The sequence below is a fragment of the Phlebotomus argentipes genome, unplaced genomic scaffold (assembly GCF_947086385.1).
Source record: "Phlebotomus argentipes unplaced genomic scaffold, Phlebotomus argentipes genome assembly scaffold_18, whole genome shotgun sequence".
NCBI lineage: Eukaryota > Metazoa > Arthropoda > Insecta > Diptera > Psychodidae > Phlebotomus > Phlebotomus argentipes.
The window spans coordinates 6,741,069-6,763,851 of NW_026776177.1; the positions used below are offsets into that span (position 1 = coordinate 6,741,069).

At 46.3% G+C, this 22,783-nt stretch overlaps 9 protein-coding genes across 13 annotated transcripts; 4 read left to right on the plus strand and 5 right to left on the minus strand.

The window, feature by feature from the left end:
- The first annotated feature begins 1,287 nt into the window (after positions 1-1,287).
- Positions 1,288-9,743, plus strand: LOC132259443 (tyramine beta-hydroxylase). The gene is made up of 4 exons (XM_059757082.1): positions 1,288-1,355; positions 3,408-3,766; positions 6,203-7,275; positions 9,311-9,743. Exons 1-4 carry the CDS (start codon positions 1,298-1,300, stop codon positions 9,615-9,617), a joined length of 1,797 nt encoding a protein of 598 aa, XP_059613065.1. The 5' UTR covers positions 1,288-1,297; the 3' UTR covers positions 9,618-9,743.
- An 803-nt stretch (positions 9,744-10,546) lies between these two features.
- On the plus strand, positions 10,547-11,524 carry LOC132259445 (15-hydroxyprostaglandin dehydrogenase [NAD(+)]-like). The gene has a single exon (XM_059757084.1). It carries the CDS (start codon positions 10,666-10,668, stop codon positions 11,419-11,421), a length of 756 nt encoding a protein of 251 aa, XP_059613067.1. The 5' UTR covers positions 10,547-10,665; the 3' UTR covers positions 11,422-11,524.
- Positions 11,424-14,913, minus strand: LOC132259073 (transcription factor grauzone-like). Its single transcript, XM_059756617.1, has 4 exons — positions 14,812-14,913; positions 12,827-13,240; positions 11,634-12,752; positions 11,424-11,573 (listed from the first exon to the last, which is right to left on the minus strand). The coding sequence occupies exons 2-4, from the start codon at positions 13,190-13,192 to the stop codon at positions 11,424-11,426; spliced, it is 1,635 nt and encodes a 544-aa protein (XP_059612600.1). The 5' UTR covers positions 13,193-13,240; positions 14,812-14,913.
- Positions 14,914-14,927: 14 nt separating this feature from the next.
- On the minus strand, positions 14,928-16,262 carry LOC132259444 (selenide, water dikinase 2). The gene is made up of 3 exons (XM_059757083.1): positions 15,997-16,262; positions 15,572-15,938; positions 14,928-15,513 (listed from the first exon to the last, which is right to left on the minus strand). Exons 1-3 carry the CDS (start codon positions 16,157-16,159, stop codon positions 14,946-14,948), a joined length of 1,098 nt encoding a protein of 365 aa, XP_059613066.1. The 5' UTR covers positions 16,160-16,262; the 3' UTR covers positions 14,928-14,945.
- Positions 16,263-16,267: 5 nt separating this feature from the next.
- Positions 16,268-16,920, plus strand: LOC132259447 (probable prefoldin subunit 4). Its single transcript, XM_059757085.1, has 2 exons — positions 16,268-16,400; positions 16,466-16,920. Exons 1-2 carry the CDS (start codon positions 16,356-16,358, stop codon positions 16,838-16,840), a joined length of 420 nt encoding a protein of 139 aa, XP_059613068.1. The 5' UTR covers positions 16,268-16,355; the 3' UTR covers positions 16,841-16,920.
- A 51-nt stretch (positions 16,921-16,971) lies between these two features.
- On the plus strand, positions 16,972-18,384 carry LOC132261200 (inhibitor of growth protein 4). 4 transcript variants are annotated; one of them, XM_059759832.1, is made up of 4 exons: positions 16,972-17,115; positions 17,174-17,524; positions 17,593-17,753; positions 18,110-18,384. In XM_059759832.1, the coding sequence occupies exons 1-4, from the start codon at positions 17,079-17,081 to the stop codon at positions 18,368-18,370; spliced, it is 810 nt and encodes a 269-aa protein (XP_059615815.1). In that variant the 5' UTR covers positions 16,972-17,078; the 3' UTR covers positions 18,371-18,384. The 4 variants fall into 4 exon arrangements, with proteins under 4 accessions (XP_059615815.1, XP_059615817.1, XP_059615818.1 ...); XM_059759834.1 differs by having other exon boundaries at positions 17,593-17,717; XM_059759835.1 differs by having other exon boundaries at positions 17,593-17,717; positions 18,113-18,384.
- Positions 18,381-21,148, minus strand: LOC132259074 (uncharacterized). Its single transcript, XM_059756619.1, has 2 exons — positions 20,938-21,148; positions 18,381-19,960 (listed from the first exon to the last, which is right to left on the minus strand). The coding sequence occupies exons 1-2, from the start codon at positions 20,951-20,953 to the stop codon at positions 18,381-18,383; spliced, it is 1,596 nt and encodes a 531-aa protein (XP_059612602.1). The 5' UTR covers positions 20,954-21,148.
- On the minus strand, positions 19,973-20,887 carry LOC132261203 (leptin receptor gene-related protein). Of its 2 annotated transcripts, XM_059759841.1 has the most exons (4): positions 20,750-20,887; positions 20,419-20,674; positions 20,249-20,358; positions 19,973-20,183 (listed from the first exon to the last, which is right to left on the minus strand). In XM_059759841.1, coding segments are annotated over exons 2-4 (333 nt in total). In that variant the 5' UTR covers positions 20,641-20,674; positions 20,750-20,887; the 3' UTR covers positions 19,973-20,182. The 2 variants fall into 2 exon arrangements, with proteins under 2 accessions (XP_059615824.1, XP_059615823.1); XM_059759840.1 differs by having other exon boundaries at positions 19,973-20,358; positions 20,750-20,870.
- Positions 21,149-21,263: 115 nt separating the features above from the next.
- Positions 21,264-22,767, minus strand: LOC132261196 (uncharacterized). Its single transcript, XM_059759827.1, has 2 exons — positions 22,707-22,767; positions 21,264-22,535 (listed from the first exon to the last, which is right to left on the minus strand). Exon 2 carries the CDS (start codon positions 22,507-22,509, stop codon positions 21,286-21,288), a length of 1,224 nt encoding a protein of 407 aa, XP_059615810.1. The 5' UTR covers positions 22,510-22,535; positions 22,707-22,767; the 3' UTR covers positions 21,264-21,285.
- Between the last annotated feature and the right edge of the window lie 16 nt (positions 22,768-22,783).

Genomic DNA, 22,783 nt, shown 5'->3' on the forward strand with positions numbered 1-22,783 from the left:
AGCGGCTTTGACTACAAATACGTTATATTTTCACGCAGCAAAATATAACACACGTCCGTTCAGTATGCCAACCCAGTAGCGAAAATGCGTGCACTGAGAAAAAGACAGAAACATCGAAAGCCATTTCACAACACATGAAACGTGTTTCGAAGACGTTTCTTCTATGTTTCATGTCTGCATACAAACAATTTATTGTAACGATTTATTTGGTGAAAAATTCTCTATGATTTTCTAAATAGAGTGAGACGAAAGGAAAAGCATAAGAAATACTTTTTTAACACCTCCTCAAGCTTCAAGAAAGTCTATTGCTTCAATTGTGCAGGATTGATTTACAGAAAAGCTGAAAAACTGATTCAAGCAAAATTAACGTTTATTCGACATATTTTGCATCGTTTGCATCTCTTAATTTCCCTTATCGTTAATCTTTTCAGCGATTTTCTTTATAACAACACATTTTTCCTCCACAAACTGAAAATTAATTGATTTCTAGTTATTTTAGTTAATTTTATTAGCTCTCATTGATTTTCTATGCATAATTAGGTCATTATTTGCCAGCAGTGATAATAAATGCATAGAAATTAATTTATAAATTCTCATTCGATAATGCTTTTGCATGATTGCAACTCGTGAAAATTGTGGGTGGGATTAAAAGCTTAGCTATAATTACTCGTTTTTGAACTTAAGCGCAATTCCAGGAATTTCATCCCATGATAAAAGTTAAATTATCTCATGATTCCGAATTATTGAGTGGTTGAATATTCAGAGAGACTTTCACAATTCAATTTAAGGCTCCAGCCAAAAATTGTGTCGACACACTAGAAGGAAAAGGAAAAATTCGACTGCTGCGCCGCTCTTTTGACGAATGCAAATCACTTGTTGGAATTTTCATCATTTCAGCCGCTCGAGTGCTATTCAGAGTGAAATTCCTCAAGTTCAATTCTTCCACACGAGAGTCAATATCATCCTGGGATCCACGTGAAAAAGTGTGCGAAGAAATTGAAGGGACTTTTAGTTCCCATGCGAAAAGCTCTCGCATTTCCCACCTCGGCGTCGAGGGCGAACGAGAGCTCAGGAGTGGGTTTTGCAGCTCTTATAAATACCCTCGGGTTCCTCATCCAGCAGCGTATTCGCAGACGGTCAGCCGAGGCGCGCACACGGACTTTTCCCGCCAGTGACGAGCGAGTGGAAAACTCTGGCATTCCTGTGTTCTGTGCGGTCAGAGGTGGAAATGTGAAGGTGTGCGCGGTTTGCGTCCCTTTTGGGCTTCTGTTTGTTGAATTCTCCAAACGCGAGCGAGATGAAAGTATTCCTGATCCTTGCAACTTTCTGCCTCCCAGCCATTCTGCCCGCTTCCAGTAAGTTCACACACAAGTTATCATTAATTCAACGGTGCGACGCCCCCGCCCCTCGGGCCCTTCTTCACCTACTTCGGCAGCGGGGGCAAAAAGGTCCTGATATGCCATCCCATAAAAGTGCCAAAGTTGAGAATTTAAAGAGATGTCGGCGAGGGAGAGCGGAAAGCAGGCGGAAAAAATGCCATTGTTGCAGAAACGAGGGTTTCACCCCCCAAATTCTCTCGCCCTTTGATTTATCATAACGCGTCAGCCTCTGAATAAAAAGCGAAACATTTACATTTTCTGGCTGAGGGGAAATTGCCAAAGCAAGACAATCAGGTGAAATTGAGCAATTAGGACTTGGTGTTTCCTTGCGCGCCCATCGCACGAAGGATGATTGAAAGATGAGCCTGCAAAAGGAATTGCACGCTTTGTGGCGCTTTCTTTGATGATTTTAATTAAATTGTAGCCCAGAGATTTTCCACCATCGTGAATAAGAGATGTTACCGAATGAAAAGGCGCGATTTTGCCACTCTTCATTCCGCGAAAATGAGTAGAAATTTCAAGACGAGCTCTAATTTAATCACATCTGAAGTTCACTTTTCTGAGAAAACTATATAAATTGGGAAACGAATTACAGTAATGACGAGAAAAATAAGCACAACTTAGGAGAAAACGGAATTAACATTAAGAAATTGCAGATTTTATTTTATGTCTTAATAAGAGTACATAATTTACTTTTTATTACAATAAAGTGAGAAGTAATAATAAATTGTTGAAGAATGTTTCGAGGTATTACAATTTTTCGTGCTCCTTCTGAAAAGAGCATTAAATTAAATAAAATTTACATGCTTTATTCGCATAAAAATCGTTTATTATGGTGAAAACACAGCATTTGTAATTTGTAATTTGTCCACGATCATCTCTTTCTTCCCCTCGCGTTTCGTGTATTTTCCTTCCTACTCGCACAGTGGCTGTCTCGACATGTCAGAGTCAGACGCTGACAGAGTAGGAAGGAAAATACACGAAACGCGAGGGGAAGAAAGAGATGATCGCGGACAAATTACAAATTACAAATGCTGTGTTTTCACCATTATGATTCCCATTAAAAATTATGCGAAAAATGAGAAAGTTGAAAATTAGGAAAACACAAATTTTACACCTTTTACAGAAGTGAAACAACATAAATTCTTTATAAATCATTAAATGTCTCCTTAATTCATCCAGAAAACGCTATGTTTGCTATATTCTAGTCACTTTCATATTGCTTTCGCCAATGTGTATGTAATTATGTCCTTCACTGTCTCCAATTTCACTATACAGGAAACTTTTAAGAGGCTCTTATTACGTTAAAAAGATTGTTAAATAATTAATCGCTCACTTTGCCACTCGAGTGCGCGCTGGGAAAGTTTGAAACTATATACAAAAGTGGAGTGTTGAATGTGTTTTCTACCTTTTGTTGCTCAGGCACAACTTACAAACCGGCGACAGATCAAAAATCATCCCGAGGCGACAATTTTGCAGATCCCTATCAGAGATTCTGAGGTCGAATTAAATTCCGGTCCGAAGATTGACACGGTCGGCTCAATTAGGGTGCCAATTAAATGTGAAAATTAATTTCAAACGAGAGCAAATCACCCTGAAGCTCAACCCATTCTCCCTAATTGAATTAATTCTCTCACTCTCTCTCTGTGTAATTTCGGTTGAGTTTTGTTGGCACATTTTCCATGGGCAAATTTGTCTTTTCCACGCCCCAGGAAGAGTCATCGCACACACACACACGCATCGATTGGGGATGGGAAAGAGTGATGCTCGGCCGTCAGCGTCGTGGAAAATGAAATACTTATGATTCCTTGTGGAAATTCTCAAACGGATTCCAATCATTCCACCAAGCTGATGACTTTCTGCTCACCAGCAACCGGGCTTGGAAACGTGATGGAATTCCCGAGCACACTAAATTGTCCCTCGTCGGCGGGATGGAGAGAGAGTTTTAAATGAAGACCCTCATCCTGATCGATAAATTTCTCTGAGCCCCTTTCTCACCACCCCTTTCATCCCATTCTGCCCCCGCAGAAATCCCGATGACGAAGCTCCATTCGCACCTCCTGGACGCGGATGCCATGAAGATGAGCTGGCTGATTGATTGGCAGGGCGAGGAGGTCTTCTTCCACGTGCGCAACGCCTTCCGCGGCGATGACAACTGGTTCTACCTGGGCTTCTCCAAGCGCGGCGACCTCGGCGAGGCCGATCTGTGTGTGTTCCAGCTGAAGAACAGCCTCTTCAACATCGCCACGGACGCGTACACGAGCCCAGACAGCCGGACAATCTTCAAAGACGCCAGCCAAGATTGTGAATTGCTAAGGATTGACGACAACTCGGTGGCTTTCAAGAGGCGCTTCAACACTTGCGATCCACAGGATCTTAAGATGCACGTAAGTCTAATAAAATTATGATTTTTCAGCGAAATGACGCTTTGTTTCGTCAGAATCCTTGTCCTTTTGAAGACTTCTTTTCGAATCCTCTTTCCTATTCGACACAGAATCTCCTAATCATGCAGTGTAAGGAATGAAAACTATACAAACAGACAAATTGGGTCAAGTCTCCAATCTTCAATGAAAGACTTCTTCGCATAAAAATAAATAATTTTTAATATAAAAATCGCCTAGTCTAGCTACTGTTAACGACCGCCGCCGTCAGATCACTCACTTTCCCCGTCAATTCCTCTTGCAATTTGTCGATGTTGGACACCCTGAAGTAAACGTGCTGCCCAGGCTGACTGTCCGGCGGCGCCACGCGCTGCGGCTCCGGTTCACTGGCCGCCGGATACACCGGCAAGTAGCTCTGGATGGTGGCCAAGCCCTCAGGCGTGGATGCGTAATCGCGGATCTTGGCAACTGCTTCCTCTGGCGTTCGTGCGCCCAGAAACGCCATCACTTCCTGTGGCGGCGGCAGTGAGCTCTCGGGAACGCCCAGAATTTCAGCCAAGTGCACAGCTTCCGGTGGCCAGACGGACTTTGCGTCCACAGGAACTGGAGCCAGTGGGACCGAAGACACTGAAGACACTGCATGCACTGGAGGCAGGGCGGGCAGGATGGGTGTCAATTGGACACCCTCGAATCGGTGGATTCGCCAGATAATTGGCGCGAGTGGAAGGCCGGGAGCCACGGCGGCACGGCCGGCACTCGCGGCGCCCAAGAGGAGAACAACACTTAGCAGCATTTGGCACGAGACTGGAAAAATTTGGGCACTGTGAAGACTTTATAAATGCTCATTGGAATGTCCATTAGTGGTCAGTTATGTCAGGTATTCTTCAGGTAGCTTTCTAACCGTTGCGTTGACAATTAGTGCATTCTGCGTGAGGAATTCTTGGGATTCAATCATTCACTCCATAGAGAATTGCTGGGCTTTTTGGGATAACAGACATTGAGTTCTCCTCTTCAAACTCACACACATGTTTTAAAGTTGCGGTGGAAAGAATATATATGCAAAGTCCAGAAGAAAAGTCCATTGAGAGGCAAATAAGTGGAATAGAAATGGACGTGGAATTCCTTCAGCATATCAAATAATTTCCCAGAGGAGATGAAAGAGCGCCGGATTGATTGGCATATTTCTCTCATGGCAAAGGGATTATACTCTTTATGCATTCTCAAAATCAATTCCCTCTCTTCTCGCTAAAAATCTCGCCCAACTCTCTTCACATGATGTTGTGTGTGAGAGTCCAGAAAGACTTCCATCACTTATTCAGGAAAACACCGAGTCGAGTTTGGCCGTGAGAAAGTCCCATAAAGCTGCGAAAGTGGAGGGCAAGAGTCTGCCAGGGGAGAATTATTGATGGTGGAAGGCAGTAAAATTAGTTCTCTGAGACATTTCCTCCGTCACAGGAAATTACCCTCACCATCACACAGCCGGGAAAATCCTTCGGCGCAAAGCCACAATATTCGTGGTAAACAAATGATTTTGGTCTGGAGACAAATGAGTGGCAAAGAATGGGAATATCTTCAACTTTTACAGCTTTCATGCCGTATTATTTTCGCCTCCCCCCGCCGAAATGCTTTAATGGAAAACAAAGTGAAACTTTGGTGAAAAACAGTTGCGCAAAAAATATCTTTGCGTATTAAAAAATATACCCTGAAGTTTAATCATTTTTTTTCTCTCTGTGTTTCACTGCACACAACAATATATATAGGACAAAAGGAGAATTGTTAGGAGAATTGCTAGAAGAATTGCAAAGAATTGTTCAAACAGGAGAAAAAATCCTCCTGATAAACCTCATAAACGATTTACGGAGCGGAAAATACAATAAAGGACTAAAGGCTCTGGAGAGAAACTTTATCAAATTTCCCATCAATAATTCAGCTCAGACTCTCTCTTTTTTTCTCTCTTGTGCTATTTCAGAGGGAGTGACAACAATTCCCCAACATTAATGACTCCTGAAAGTCCTTCTGCAAAATTAATGCACCAATTGAAGTTTAAATTTATTGATTTTTCTGCCAACGATTGGGTTTTGTCCACCTCAAACTTCCGTTTTCTTTTTTTTTTTGATAAAAACTTATCATATAAAAGTTTTCTCATTGCCTTCCGGGAAGATTCGTTGTGGAATTTTTCACAACTTCATTTCAAAACCTCTCAAAGTGTCTCTAAAAGTGTAAACAAACACTAGTGGAAATAAGAAGAGGTCAAAATAGTTGGAAAATATGATGAGTTTGCCATGCTTTTCCAGCGAAATCCCATCAAAATTCCTATTACCATTTGATGAAGAGCTAGAGAAAACAATAATAAACCATCCAAAATTGCCCTGCTTTCCTCTATACTCTTCAGCGGAACACTGAATTCACCTGAAGTGACTCACAATTTCCTCTCTCTCACAGGAGGGAACAATGTACATCGCTTGGGCGCGCGGCCAGGATGACTTTGAGCTGCTGGAGTCCATCGACATGGACTCACTGCATCCCGCGGCCAGCGACGTGACGATGATGCAACTCCTGCGCGCGGACAAGATCAACATCCCCGAGAAGACCGTGGAGCACGTGGAGATCGCGCTGGACAAGGTGACGATTCCCAACAGAGAGACAACTTACTGGTGTCTGGTGCAGAAGTTGCCGGAATTCCTGCGGCATCGCAAGCATCACGTCGTCCAGTTCGAGCCCATCATCGCCGCCACCAGCCGCCCCTTCGTGCACCACATGGAAGTGTTCCACTGCGACACGGACGCCAGCCTGGAAATTCCCTCGTACAACGGAGATTGCACGGACGCCCCGCCAGAGACGAAGGTGTGCTCCAAGGTGTCGTCTCTGTGGGCCATGGGCGCCAGCACCTTCACGTACCCGCCGGAGACCGGGCTGCCGATCGGCGGCCAGGACTACAATCCCTTCATGCGCCTCGAGGTGCACTTCAACAACCCAGATCTCGTGAACGGCACCGTCGACAGCTCCGGGATGCGCCTGAAGATCGTGTCGAAGCTGCGGAAGTTCGACGCGGCGGTGATGGAGCTGGGATTGGAGTACACGGACAAGATGGCCATCCCGCCGGGTCAGGTGGGCTTCCCACTCAGCGGCTACTGCATCGCCGAGTGCACCAAGGCGGCTCTGCCGCCGCAGGGCATCACGGTCTTCGGCTCACAGCTGCACACGCACTTGAGAGGCGTGCGAGTGCTCACCAGACACTTCAGGGGCCTCCGAGAACTGCACAACCTCAACCGAGACGACTTCTACTCGCACCACTTCCAGGAGATCCGCCAGCTGCGCCGGAAGCCCGTGGTGAAGCCGGGCGACGCCCTCGTCACCACGTGCTACTACAACACGCTGGGGTACAGGAACACGACCCTGGGCGGATTCTCCATCAGCGACGAGATGTGCGTGAACTACATTCACTACTATCCGGCCACGAAGCTGGAGGTCTGCAAGAGTTCCGTGTCTGAGCGGACACTCTCCGACTACTTCCGGTGAGTAGGCAATCATATTTATGTGGCAATCTCGCAGTCCGTGAGCACTTTAACTGCCAATTTTCATTTTTATTGCCCTCCTCAGGGCAAAAGGGATGATTTTACAGTTAAAAATTCATCACAGAATGACTCTTATCGTGGGAAAATCGCGTGGAAACTCCAACTACAAACCATTCTCTCCACCCTCAGCACTGCGAATCGTGAGATATGAATATGATAATCATAACATTTTATTGCCAAGCATTTGAACAATCCCCAAAAGACACCCCTTCGCGTCCCTCTGGCCGATCCATAGCGGACTGGGTAATAAAATGATATCGGGGATGTAAGAAATGGCGGAAATAGCACAGGTCAATGTTTTGTACGATGATTTAACTTCTCATCTCCCAATTTAAGAGCCTTTCTATGCAGTTCTAATGCTTCAAATACTTTTAAAGCATTCTCGTGGCTTTTGAGCTTTTTCCCATTCTGTCTTCTTGGGCAGAAACATTCGCTGCTTCGCATTCATCCATAAAGAAATTGATTGGGTTGAATATCATTCGCATCTCATGCTAATTTGCAACTTTTTGCCCTGAAACACGTGCGCTGCAAACTTTTCAAACTCAGAGAGCAAGAAACAGCGAATTAAGGACGCAAAAAAAGAGTTATGATGGAAATAATGAGTTTTCTGAGATGTGAGTCTTGTTGGGAGATTTTATTTCACCGCATTTGCCCAATAAAATGCCGCAGCAGAGTCATTATTTGACGAAAAACAAGGACACTAAAAACTTCTAATGCGAGGACTTCAACAATTGTGTGCGCGGAGATGATTTCGCGCCACAAAATTACCATGTGAAGCTCATTGTTTTGCCGCCAAAAATGCGTTTAGCAACTCTCACTTCCCTCGCTAAAAACCAAGCAGAGATATTCCTCTTGCCTTTCTTCGTTGGAAAATAATGTGAATTAGCTGGAGGCAATGGGAAATATCCGCTTGAAAAATAAACACATCCCGACGAGAGAGAAAAGGGAGTTTTCTAAACTTTTTCTCCGTCATCCTCTGCACACGCTCGTCCTGCTCGCGTGTCCCTGAGCGGGCGGTGAAGCTGATGGGGTGGCTTCGCAAGAGAGAGACGCAAAAGGAGTGCCAAAGAGTATGAATATAATCTGTGGCATCACAGGAATTTTCACCTCGTCCGATTATCATCTGGATGCGATGGGAGAAGTTCACTGAAATCACGCAGGAAACGGACATTTGCATACATATTAATTCCTCTGCAACTCATCAATATTCCAATAAAAAGGATCGTGTCGAAGAGTGCGGAAACACTTTCTGGGACGCTTTTAGTCTGGCTGCACAAATTGGGCGTGAGTTTATTTGCTGATCACCTAAAGCGTATTTCAAGAGCAACAACAACACGAGCCGCCTATGAAAACAACCTCTTCATGATGCGAGCAAACAAAGACGACTGGAAATCACGGTCGATTGGAAATTTATTATTTCAGGCTTCTAATTAGCCATTATTTATAAATGTCTCAATAATTCAGTTGCGAAAGGCGAAATTTGCTATTGTTTCCCAATTATTTGCTGAACAATCAACGATTCCTTCGGTTTATTATTAGGATTTCATTCGGAATTGCCTTCAGGATTTTCCAAATTCAAAAGCTTTCTGGAAGAAACTCGTCTTATTTAATATTTTCTCAAGCATTTTCAGTTCAGAACAGATGAATTCGAATAGTGATTACAGTGAAAATCAAAAGAAAACTTGAATACCTTTCTGTGATGCGACAAATTTAACAACAAATCGCAATTTCCGCAATTTCGATTGGAAAACGTGCATGATGATAAAACCAGGTTGAATTTAACCATATTATAAATCAAATTGTGGTCTCAGAACCCCATCGAGGCGAAGGGATTTCGCATAAATCGAAGGGAGGCTGGGAAACGTGACGTCTCTCGCTGTCCTTCGAGACACGAATAGCAAAGTGTAGCATAAGTTTCTGAGAGCCACATCGAAGCGCCTAACGAAGTCGTGTCCTTGATTCTCTTCCTCTTCAGCTACATGCGGAAGCGCGAGCACCAGAAGCTGGACCACCGCGGCGCGCGGTCGGACAACTACCGCGCCATCCAGTGGACCAAGGCGCGCGTGGACATCCTGTACACCATGTACATGCGCGAGCCGCTGAGCATGCAGTGCAACCGGTCGGACGGACACCGCTTCGAGGGCTTCGCGTGGGAGGACGCGCCCGTCACGCCCGTGCCCTTCGAGATCCCGCTGGAGCGCGAGTCCTGCTCCTTCCGCGACTTCTGGACGAAGCCGCTGGCCGAGGGCCAGTGCGACCTGCTCGGCGAGTGCATCTACTGAGCGCCGCGCCCAATAAGTACACACAACACTCATTTTTAACCCCAATAAATGCGATACTGACGTGCCCTCGCTCAATTCTCGGCTCCTTCGGCCCCCTTTTGGGGCTCTGCACATGACAAATTGGCAATTACAGCGACCCAATTACCTGAGCACAGCTCCAAGGGCGACAAGACGCGTCGGAGGGAGATTTGCAAATCACCCCAACATCGCTTGACGCTCCGCTAAGGTGAGAAGCTCTGTATTATCTTACAACGAGGCTCTTGCTCAAGTTCCCGCCTCAAATTTCAAAGCATGACCACCAAATTGATACTGAAATCTCCAAGGGAAAGACAGTTGGTTGAAATCTGTACACCACTTTGACTTCTCGCGTCGATTTTGCATGAAGAGTTTTTAGCATTTCCTCTAGATTCCTTGGACAAATTTAAAGCCGAAAATTGACTTTAAATCTCTCAAATTGACCAGAATTGTATTCTATATTATGTTTTTGAGGTTATGTTCGAATCTAGCTTCATTTCTAGTGTTCTTTTGCTTCCAAACATCTTGAATCACGATTTTTTGTAGTGAAAATGCTCAACTCATCAAATTAGTGGAAATTATTCAAGCTTAGATGCAAGAATTGAAGTTTTTAGATGTTATTTTTGCTTTAAATTAGCCACATAACCTAGAAAATCATCGTGAAGACACAAACTTTAAAAAATAACTAATTTTTCTAACTAAATTTATCCAAAGAACTCGAAAGTATAGGAACACATCATCTTCTTAACACTTCTCTTGAGCTGTACACCACTTCTGGTCAAATATTTCCCCTTGACATTCACATAACACACAAAATTCCCTTCAACATTCAATAGAATTAACTCATCTGATAATAATTTGCACTGATTTATTTCCAAACACCAGCACTAATCTCAATTAATCCATCTCAATTAGTCGCAATGCTCGGTTTTGCTTCAATTTCCACGCGATAAATTGCAAACCGCGACCAGGATTGAGTTTCTGCAGTCGCCGGAGTATAAAATGCATGCGAATCTCCACTTGAGCCTTCGCAATGGAGATCTCTGGGAAGAGTGCGCTCATCACGGGCGGCGCGAATGGCATCGGCTTGGCGATTGCCGGACAGTTTCTCACCTGTGGCGGACGGAAGCTCGCTCTGGTGGACGTCCAGGAGCCGCAGAGTGACTTGCTGGCGTCCTGGAGGTCGCAGTATCCGGATTGTGCGGTGGAATTCCTGCCAGGCGACGTGACAGACGAGCAGAGCCTCAGGCGGATCTTCCGGAGAGTGTCTGAGCAGTTCCAGGGAATCGATATCGTGGTCAACAGCGCCGGAATCTTCGATGAGTGCGACTTCGAGCGGATGTTCAGGGTCAATGTGTGCGGCGTGATCAATTCCTCCCTCCTGGCCATCGAACTCATGCGCCAAGATCGCGGCGGCAGGGGCGGAAGTGTGCTCAACATCTCCTCCATCGCCGCCCTGAATCCCGTCCTGGCGGCTCCGCTGTATTCCGCCACCAAGCAAGCCGTGCTCACGATCACTTCCAGCTTCGCCGACGACTTCTTCTTCAGCCGCTTCGGCATCCACTTCCACACTCTCTGTCCAGGCGCCACGAACACGCGCCTCTTCGTGGAGTCCTTCGACGCGCGCTGCCTCTTCCCCGAGTTCGCCACTCTCTATCACGCCGCCATGGCGAAGTACGCCGTCCAGGACGTTCAATGCGTGGCTCAGGCCGCTCTGGAAGCGCTGCGAGATCACAGAAATGGCAGTGTCACCGTCATCGACGACGGCCAAGTTAAATGCAGTCAATAAAACTACTCGTTCTTCTTCAGCATCGCCTCTCGCCACTCCTCCGGATGCTTGCGCTTCTGATGCGAGTATCTGTTGGCGTTGCTGTTGAACATCTTGTCGCAGAAGTTGCAGGAATAGAGCTGTTGCTGGCCAGTGTGCGACGCCATGTGCTCCTGGAAAGACAGAGACGCGGTAAGTTCACTTGCGCTGCTGGCCAGGAGACTCTCCATTACCTTGAGATTGATGGGCCGCTTGAACTCGCGGTCGCAGAGGTTGCACTTGAGCGGCTGCGTGGTGTGGACGTACTTCTTGTGCATGTACAGCGCCCGTTTGGTGGCCGTGGTGCGGCTGCACAGGTCGCACTGGAAGGCCTGGTTGGGGTTCTTGTGGCGCAGCATGTGGCGCAGCAGCCCGGGGCGCTGTTTGAACTTCTTCCCGCAGTATTCGCACTGCACTTTCGGCGGTTTCTCGGTCATGTGGTTGATCTGGTGCGCCACGAAGGCCTCCTTGGTCTTGAAGATGCGCGCGCAGAACTCGCACACCTTCGTCTGGCAGCGCTCGTGCACGATGCGGATGTGGCTGCGCATCACGGAGCCCGTGGAGAACGCCTTGCCGCACTGCGGGCACACGTGCTCGCGCTCCTCGTGTGGCACGTGCACCTTCTGGTGCGCCGTGAGGCGGCACAGCTTCGTGTAGCTCTTCGGGCACTGGTCGCACTTGAACTCGCGCTGCTCCGGCGGAATGTGGATGTTGAGGTGCTCCTGCAGGTGGTTCCGAAACTTGAAGCCCTTGCCGCACACCTGGCACTCGAAGCTCTTGGGGTCCACGTGGAAGTGCACGTGCTCCACGAGCCTCTGGCGTCGCTCGAAGCGCATGCCGCAGCACCGCACGTAGCCCACCTGATCGTGGGCCTCGCAGTAGTGCTCCTTCAGGTCCTCGAACACCCGGAAGGACGCCGTGCAGAGTTCGCAGGTCAATTTCACGTACTTGGCGATGATGTCGTTCAGAGACTTCCTCTTGGAGGAGTTCCCTCGCCTGGGCTGCGTCCTCCGGCGCCTCAACGGCACATCCTCGATGCTCTCCACGTCTTCTGTGTCCTCTTGAGCCTCTCCAGAATCCTCCTCCTTCACCTCTGCAACCATTTCCACGCTCTCTTCGTCATTCTCCGCCTCTGGAACTAACTCCGTCTCTTCCTGCACCTTCTGTCCCTCACCCTGAGGCGCTAACTGCCCACAAATGCCCTCCAGAGTTGCTTCCGAAGCCTTCACAGTGCAGTAGAAGTCATGATAGTCAGTCAGCTTTGCATAACATGACATACAGATTCTCTGCGGCCACTGATCACCTCGATGCACCTGCAACAGACAAAAGAAAGATTCTATTGCTGGCCAGGAAGCCACCAGAAGCAGAGAAATTCACCCAAGCTCACCTCAGAGGTGAAGAGAAGCTGCATTGTTTTGCTTATGTTCATCTCCTGACCCAATGACCCGAATATTTCCAGTCTATCACCGGTGGAAATGAGGCACAATCGACACAAATCCTTCACTCGACACTCTGCAGGCAAACTCAGTGCATTTTCACTACTGAATTGTGTGAAAATAGCTGAATTTTGAGACATTTTCGATGAGGGCAAAAATCCTTGTTTTGGAAATGAAACGTCATCCAACCGACTACAGCGCCAACGGGAACATCGGGAAACCAGATCAAAAAGAGCGCGAAAAGGCGAAAACATTACAAAAAGAGAAAAATTACCCAAAATCCACGCAATTTTATTACAATTCTTAAGTCTCCGCATCCCTCAAATAAAAATACTCCATAAACACAACCATAAAGGCAAGATTAAGTACCCTATGGAGAACGGATTCCACGATCCGAAATCGTCCATGGAATATCTTCCACTTTTGTTCCTATAATAGGAATAAAATCCTCGGAATTCCAAGCTATCCTCCATGGATAAATTCCACTTTATTCCAAGCAAGATACCATGGTATAATTCCATACATATTCCTTTTGGCCATCCATGGATATTAGAATGGAACATTTTCCATGGTGCTAAATCCGCGGAATATCCATGGGTTTTCCACGGAATAATTCGCTCTTTGCACGTCCCCACGCGATTACGTAAGTCTTGTGAAATTCTTCTCATAGGAAAGAACGCGTAAGTATTTTCTGTACTTTTCAGTACTAAAACCTTAAGTTTTTAATGGTAAACACTCTAAGTTTGGTGATATTTCCAGGAAAAGTGCTGAATGTATGCGATGGAGACGGCACAGGGACCCCACAGTCAGAGAAGACTCGAGGTTTCCGGACAACGTCAAAGTAGGAGAAACAACTAATGTAAGTATGGAATTACCGAAACATAAGAGATATATCCTGTTTTCTATACTGAACATGTCTTTTTTACAGGAAAATAGGATGCGGAAAAGCGGTTACCGGAGGATCTACTTATCCGACAGAGTGTGACTCATAACAAGGTAAAAAATGTTCTTCATGTTCTCGAATTCCTATGGCGAAAATCCATGGAACATCCTATAAATAACCATGGAAGATTTCCATGCTAGAATTTCATCCATGGTGAATCCCTTGGAACTCCGTGGATCAGCAAGGAAAATCCTTGGAATTCAGCATGGAAGATTCCATGCTGAATTCCATAGGAATTTAGCTAGGATGATTTTCCATGGATTATTTCCCACATTGCTTCCAAATTTTCCATGGTGACTTTTCCCATATATGGACGATTTCCATTGTGATTCCATTGACCAATCCAAGGACGATTACAAGGAATACCATGGAGGGAATACCATGCAAATATACGATCAGTAATTTGTGTATTCTATTTTCCAGCATTTCTCAAACATATCCGGACCGGTGCGAGAAGACATCAAAGAGCATCTCGACATCCGGCGACCACGGTAGCAGTCGTCTAGAAGAGTAGCAGTCCCTGGGAAGCGGCATAGCAGCCACCAAGGCAACGCGTCATAAAAATTTGATACACATTTGTAAGCTTGATAGTTAATATTTAATAAATACAAATCCAAATATAAATGAGTCTTTTTTTTGGATATTTTGGGGCGGAGCGCCGGGAATTTCTGGGAGAAATTTCACACATTGGAATTTCCTCCATGGTATTCCTTGTAATCGTCCTTGGATTGGTCAATGGAATCACAATGGAAATCTTCCATATATGGGAAAAGTCACCATGGAAAATTTGGAAGCAATGTGGGAAAAAATCCATGGAAAATCATCCTAGCTAAATTCCTATGGAATTCAGCATGGAATCTTCCATGCTGAATCCAAGGATTTTCCTTGTTGATCCACGGAGTTCCAAGGAATTTTCCATGGATGCTATTACGCGGACTGCATGGAAATCGTCCATGGTTATCCATTGGATATTCCACGGATTTTCGCCATAGGGTACTAATAAGACAGATTTTCTTGAGCGAAGAGCTTCCGGAAAGAACTTCAGTAGATTTACGAGCTTTTAAGCCTTTAAAAATCCACGTCACCAGTTCCAGGAAGCTCTCCACAACCCACAAATCTGCCTCAAACTACACTTCTAAGATTCTAAGGCCATCCTGCTGGATTTCGACCACGGGAACAGCGGAAATCTCCACAGAACCCACGATCCAAGCGTCTCTTGAGGTTTTCTCCTTGAATTCCTGACAAAAATCCTGGGCGAAATCCTTCGGCAGGGCGATCAGCAATCCTCCTGAAGTCTCCACTGCCTTTCCGATAAGGAGCTTCTCTTGACGCCCCAGAATTTCAGCCATTCGATTGACATTCACGATGATCGGGAGAGTGTGAATTATGAATTTTAAAGGATTTGTCTGGAATTCCAGGAGATTTTTGGCATGTCCAGCCAAGCCGAACCCTGTAACATCTGTAGCGCAATGAGCTGAATATTTGTGCATCAATTCGACAGCGGATTTGTTCAGGAAAGCCATGGATTCGATGGCTTTGAGGTAAGTTCTGCGAATATCTTCTTCCGTGAACTTCGTTTTCAGCTTCTGCCAACTCTCAGACTCGTCCAGCATCCAGTGAAAGGCATTGGTGGCCAACTGAGTGCCCAGGGGTTTTGTGAGAACCAATGCGTCGCCCGGAGAAGCGTTTGTTGGCCTGAAAGCAGGAAAATCTTACAATCAGATAAGAAACATTTAGTGATAATGATTCTCACATTATAATCTCTTCCTGTGTGCAGACGGACGTTGCAACACCGCCCAAAATACACCACGGATTGATGGCGATTCCGCCCACGGTGACTTTGCATCCAGCTTCCTGGCCAGCTTCCCGGAATCCCTTGATCAACAGAGGCATGATAATATCTCTCTCCTGCTCACTGAACGCTTCCGGGCAGCTGCAAATCATCGTCACCTTGTCCAGCGTCACCACTCCTGTCGCATAGACATCGCTGGCCATGTTGGCGAAGGCTATTCTGCCCATCATCTCCGGATCATCGATGAGAGGATAGAAGAAGTCTACCGACTGAACAATTGACAAATTGTGACGCTCCAGCGGAATGACAGCGGAATCCATGCCGGCCTCTGGACAGAGCAACACCCCATGAATCTTTGCCATGCAAATAGGATGCTAAGAACTCACCAATTCTGCCCTGAGGGAGAGAATTACGGCCGGCAATCAAATGCACTCCCACAAGAAATTTGGTTAAAACTTCCTGTGGGACTTTGCAGCCTCATCCGCGCAGCGTTGAGTACCTCGTGAGGCGGAAGTCCCTCGCGAGGCCATGCTCCTCCGGCCTGAACATTGCAAGTCACTGAATTGTGGCCAGAATCGCGAAAATTTTCCCAAATTCCTAAATCAATAAAAATCACCTGATAACGCTTGAAACGCGATGTTTCTGCACCTGGTGGCGGACATTGGAAACTGAGCTTTCAGTCACATAACCTCAATCGCGTGGGTGCTCCTCCAGGTGGTGCGTTTTCCGGCAAATATCCATCAAAATGAGCTCCAAGACCGCATCCTCCAGCAAGGGAACTTTCCAGCCAGTGAGACGGATCGCCCCAATTAGTGGAATGACCCAAAAGTGTCATAATTCTGTGGTATTTTGCAGGATTCCGATGTCCACATTACATATGAGGATCAGCAGAAGATAAACATCTTCGCGAAGCACAATGCCAAGCTTGAGGATCTGCGGGAGGAGCTGAAGGGGAAGCAGAATGACTTGAAGAATCTCGAGGAGGCCAGCGATGAGATTGAGTTGTTCGATGAAGACGAGCAAATTCCCTTCCTTCTCGGCGAAGTGTTCATTTCGCACAATCTGCCCAAGACTCAGGAGCTCCTCACGGACGCCAAGGAGAAGAAAAAGAAGGAGATCAAGGAAATCGAGTCGAAGTGCAAGGAATTGGGCGATATCATCGGTGACTTGAAGTCGCAGCTCTACGGGCGCTTCGGGAGTCACATTTACTTGGAGAATGACGAGGACTGATGGCCCAAGGGCACTTTCCGGGCGTGAACAGCTTGTATTAAGGATCATAAATAAAAAAATTGGAGCTCTCATAAGCATAAAAAGAGAATTCTAGAAGTCCGGGAACCCAAATTCACCACTTTTCTAGCAGTTTGTTTTGACGTTTCCACCATATTGTTTACATTTATTTATTTCTGTTTATCAACAGAGAAATAATCCTCGAAATCTCTCTTGAAAAGTGTTCTTTTTGTTTAAAAGCATGTCTTCAGCACTCTATCTTGAGCACTATTTGGATGGTGAGTGGAAATTCGTTGAAATCTGTGGAATTCCGTGAGAATTGGTAACATTTTTCAGGTTTAGAACATCTGCCAAATGAACTACAGAGGAATTTTAATCTCATGCGGGATCTGGATTATCGCGCCCAGAACATCATGCAGACGATTGACGAGAAGTCCCAGGAAGTCCTCCAGAGCATCTCCACAGACACCAGCAAAGAATCTACGCGGCGGGAGACTGTTAAGCAAATCCAGGAGCTGTTCAACAAGGCCAAGGAATTTGGGGACGACAAAGTGCAACTGGCGATTCAGACGTACGAACTGGTGGACAAGCACATCCGGCGCCTGGACTCGGACCTGGCACGCTTCGAGGGTGAGATCCAGGACAAGAACAGCATAAATCGCGGCAAATACGAGGACGTTTCCAAAAGTAAGTCTAAAACATTCAACAGCTCGGCGCGTCCGGAAGTCATGAGAACATCTTTTTGTCGATTGCAGAGAAACGCAAGGGAAATGACACGAAGGCTTTGGGTAAGAAGAAGAGGCCACAGTCGTCTGAGGACGAGGCCAAGTGGAATAACACAAATGCCAGTCCGCATGTTGGTAAACACAAGAAACAAAAGGTAATTCAGGAAAAAGATAATCGCAAAGGTCCCAAGGTAATTCATCCACATCCATCTCTAACAATCATTGCTATCGAGCCTCAGGATCGGCGACTCTGGCCCAGAAGCCTTCGCGAGCTGGTTCCCCGGCGAATTTATTGCAAATTGAGCCTGAGCCTTAATTTCATTGTCTTTTAAATTGAATTGATCCTTAAACGATTTTGAACATTGTGATATTTGAGACGTCTCACAGCCAGGCCAGCTCGCAAGGCTTGCCAGTCCAGGAAGTCCTGAGGCTCGATTCTATCATCGCATGCCATTTGTAATGAAGAAACTGCAATTTCTGCACGTCTTTCTTGAGCGAAAACCCTGAAAATTCCGCCTTGAGCTAAGCAAGCGCTTGTTTTCCGCAGAAGAACGCCGACATCGAGGAGCGCATCGCGGACTTGGATGGCCACGCGACGCCGCACCCGAGCGACGTGCTGGATATGCCCGTGGACCCCAACGAGCCCACTTACTGCCTGTGCCACCAGGTGTCCTACGGCGAGATGATCGGCTGCGACAATCCCGACTGCCCAATCGAGTGGTTCCACTTCGCATGCGTGGGCCTCACGATCAAGCCCAAGGGCAAGTGGTTCTGTCCCAAGTGCTTCCAGGACAGGAAGAAGAAATAAAACAACATTCTCACTCCACAAGCGCCTTTGATCTCAGTTCTCTGTGCACTTCCAAGACATCCTGGCTCTCTAGCTTCCCTTCCACAATCATTCGCTGCAGCTTCATGGCGAGCGCACAGAGTTTCTTCTCACTCAGCTGCTCAATTTCCCTCCACTGATCGCCGAATTGCTGCCCCGACGAATTGTGCAGGGCTTCCAGCTTTCCGTAGAAGTCCGCGAGAGGACTTTGCGCAGCGCCTTCGCTGGTGAAGATTACACGCAGCGGAAAGGCGAGAGAAAAATGCTCGCCGTCGAGGCTGAACTCTACGGCAATGTCAACTCTCAGCGGGAATTTCAGCCACTTCTGAGGCAGCATGAAAGCATAAGAGTCCGTGCTTGGCTTGAGGGCGAACTTCTGGCGGAAACACTCATTGAACACCGACAGGCTCCACTGGGAATCCGAGACGTTCATCTGTGCGATTTGCTCGCTCGGCGTGATCGTTAGCTCAACATTGTCGCCCAGACTCTGCCTCAGCGACACTTTCAGCGTGACGCTATGCGTGGCGACGGAGAAGTTCCTGAGGAAACCCAAGCAATTGAGGATGTGCGCGTCCTCTCTGGCCTCAGCCATGATCCTGAGCGATTCATCCGTGAGCGCCGTGATTTGTTTCCTGAAGATCTCGGCATTGCTCAGCAAAGTCTCGTCGATTTTCTTTCCAGCCTGAGATTTTGTCCTCCTCAGCGCGTAAATCAGTCGATTCTCCGTCATTACGACGTAGCACCGCCACTTTTCGTGATAAATGCCATCAACGACTCCCGGAAGGTTGACTTTCTCCGTCAAGATGAAGAAGTTATCCTTCTTAGCGATTGTTAAGAGATCCAGAGACGCCAAAGTGATTCCCAGCAATTCATCTTCACGCACAATCTTCGGCACAGTCAAATACTTCTTGCCCAGGAACATTGTCTGTCTCTTTATCAATCCGTCCATCAGGAAAGTCACTTCCAAGACTCTCAGCGACGTTAGGACGAAGATCGCCTGGAACTGACCAGAAAACCAGACAGATTCAATGCTGTTGGCGTAAGTTGAGTGCATTGAAGCGTCCCACTCGTCCTCCTCATTCTTCTGCACGACATTCAGTGCACTTCCGGCACTGATCAGGACAATTTCCCTCCCAATCGACGCTTCGCTCTCGTCGATGTTGAGAAATTTGCTGAGAAAAGCCACATTTTCGGCAGTTATTGTGATGCATTCGAGCTGACTTCCATTGAAATTCAATTCCTTGATGAAATCCTCGGCCAAGAAGTCGTTCAAGTGGATTTCCTGCTCAAAATCTCCACAGTTGTCACAGAAAATGAGATAATACTCCTCTTCAAGCCTCCTTCTGAAGATCAGAGATCCGTTTTGTCTCTTCGCACAACCCAAAACTTCCTTATCTTCGAGATTTTCAAGCTCTTCCACACTCGGATTTGGTTCATACTCAGGATCTCCACTGAATTTGATGATCCTCTTCGAGTTGCTGACGGAAAATCCTTCGCTGTGGCTGGAAATGTTGTCTGGCATGAAGTTTTCGGGCATCTTCCAGTTGCTGAGCGTCTGAATATCCATTCTATCTGCAAAGATTCGTAAAGATTCGAAATAAGTCCCTAAATTTCGTTGTTTTATTTGCCTAAAGCAGAAATGCCGATGGAATATACAAAATAAGATGTGTTTAAGAGAGGAATGCGAGGTGTTGCGAAACCCCCGAAATCCGCCTGCAGACGCGATAAAAGGCCTCAAATCTCTGTTATCTCGCGGTTTATTTGTATAAATAATGTGGATGAATGTGAGTGTAATCTGTAAGAAAGAATCGTGTGAGTTTATCAGTGGAAAGGGACGGCGGACAGCCTCTGAGGGTCTACCAGAGCCCGTAATCGCTGTCGTCGTTGTCGAAGAGCAGAAAGTATCCCAGCAGCGTCACGTAAACCACAACGTTTCCGCACAGCGTCAAGTAGCACGCGCCGGCCTTGATCTGCAAGACAGGGAGCGTCAACCGGGCGCTCACGGGGCGCTGGACAAGACGGCTACTCACGGTTTCCGTGCGCGTGAGCACGATGGGCAGGGCGAAGCAGCTCACGATGAGGCCCATCGTGAGGAACACGGACAACTCGACGCAGGACGTCGATTGCGACTGCTGCGCATAGCGCTTGGCCACGATCGTGGGCAGCGGCGACAGGACATAGAACAGGATGACGAACAGCGGCCACCAGAGCTGGTACTGAGGCAGAGCGCAGGCCAGGATCACGAGTGTCATGCCGATGGATCCGGCGAACGCCAAGAGAACCAGCCTGCAAAGAAAGCCCACAGAGATGAGTCACGCCGTCCCATCCAATTCGCCCAGCGCACAAAGAAGGCTCACTTACGCTGCTCTCCCAGACACGATGCGAGTGCACAGAAGAGAGAAATTGCGATTAATTCAGTGAAACAGCATTCTAACTTAGTGGAAAACAGTAAACAAGAGAATTTTGCGGAATCGTCCATTGGCTAGACATCGCGAGAAATCATCAAATTTCGGGGTATTTTGGGTGATTTAACATAATTTACTCTTTACCTTTCACACCAGCCATTGTATTTTCACGCCTTTTGTGGTTTCAACACTGAACAATCACAAGGAAAATCGAAAGAAATTAATTTTCTCACTCTCTCGCAGACGAAACAAACTTGTGGTGAATAAAACGAAATGTCATAGAAAGTCACCACTTTGGGATACTCAGGCGATCGTCTTCGCATACTTTTCGCATTTTTATAATCGAGCCAAGCGAAAGCTCAGAATCAAGCTTTTATACAATAAAGACCAGACATGGCTGTTTATAATCTTTATCAAGATTTTTAATCGAATCTGACATGGACCACAATTTTGGATATAAATGCCGTGAATTAATGAATAAATTTTTAATCTCTACCATCTAAAAAACCAACAAATTACATCGCTATTATTGCTATCTTGAGTTAACTGAATTATCTTAAGTTTCTCATTACTGATGAAGCTGTCGATCTCAGGTGATAGTTGAAATTTCTCTGCGGCAATTTTGAGTGGCTCGACTCTCTCGGACAAAAGCGGCAAGATTCCTCTGATAAGATCATCTGTTATTTTATAGCGTCCACGAATATGCAGAAGCCGTAATTTTTGGTAGTTTCCGATTATTGCTATGAGGAGATCATTGGTAAGTTTACAATATGCAAAGTGTAGCTCTTCAATAGTGTTTTTGCATGCCAACTGAAGCAGTATGTTGGCATTTAGCCCTTTTTTCCACTGTCGGAACTCCAGCTTCTTTAACTTGGAAAAGGAAGAGGTAAGGCAGGAATGCAGTTTACGTGTTGAGGCACATACGAATTCCAAAGGCTCGACCCATTTAGAAATCGCTAAATCCTTTAAGCAAGGCAAGTCGCCGAGCAAAGAAATGCTAGATGCATTATCATTTCTATAGCTGTTGTTGATCACTAGACTCCGCAGGTTCTGAAGTTTCGCAATCGCAGCAAGGCACGCGGAAGTGATGAATTTACAGTTCTCTATGTTGAGGCTAGTCAGACCCTGATTGCGACTGAGGAACAGCTCAAAGTAAGAAGCTTGAATATAGCCGCAGCAGGTTAAATCAATCTCCTGAATATTCTGTAATTCCGGTAGGAATTGTCCGCGGAGTTCGCTGTTACCACGTAGATTGAGCGTCTTCAACTGCGTCGGTTTTCGCAAGCATTCCGCCAATTCGAGCTCAGATGATTTTTTCATAAAACAGTCTAATCTCCGAAGACGAAGCTGTCTCAAATTTCTGAAGTTGCTCAGAAAGGATTTAAGACCTTCATACACATTTTCAAAGTTATTGCAATTTGCCATTAAAGTGCGGACGTACGGACCGATTCTCATTGATATGTCCTGAGTTTCTTCCTCACTGAATTTTTCGACACTGGTCATCAACCATAGAAGTCGTTTCGTCTTATAAACCATCTCAGCAACTTCCTTAAACCACTGACACACCATCTCCATTTTCATTAGCTCCCGGATATCCAGGTAAGAGAAGATTTCAAATAAGCAGTCGTAGTTCAGCCTCAAAATTGACTGCGTCTCGTCAATTGCCTCAGTCGTATTCTTGAAACGCTTCATCAACTTGCACAGCGATATTTCCATCTTCTTGTCCTTTTTCGCGTTCTTGTCTGTAAAACAAGAAGCCACTTTCTTCAACCGGGACTCGTCTTCAAGAATGCGAAGTGAAGATTGGGAGAAAACCACAGAATGCATGTGAAATTCGATTTCAAGAAACTGCAGATCGCAATTAAAAGTTCTACTTTCCTCACGGAAGTGATGTTTTACTCTCAAATACTTACAGAAATAGCTTAAATTCTTCACGAGCCTCGATGGACGCTACTTTTCTCTCTGACTGTCACTTTCCAAATGACCGCGC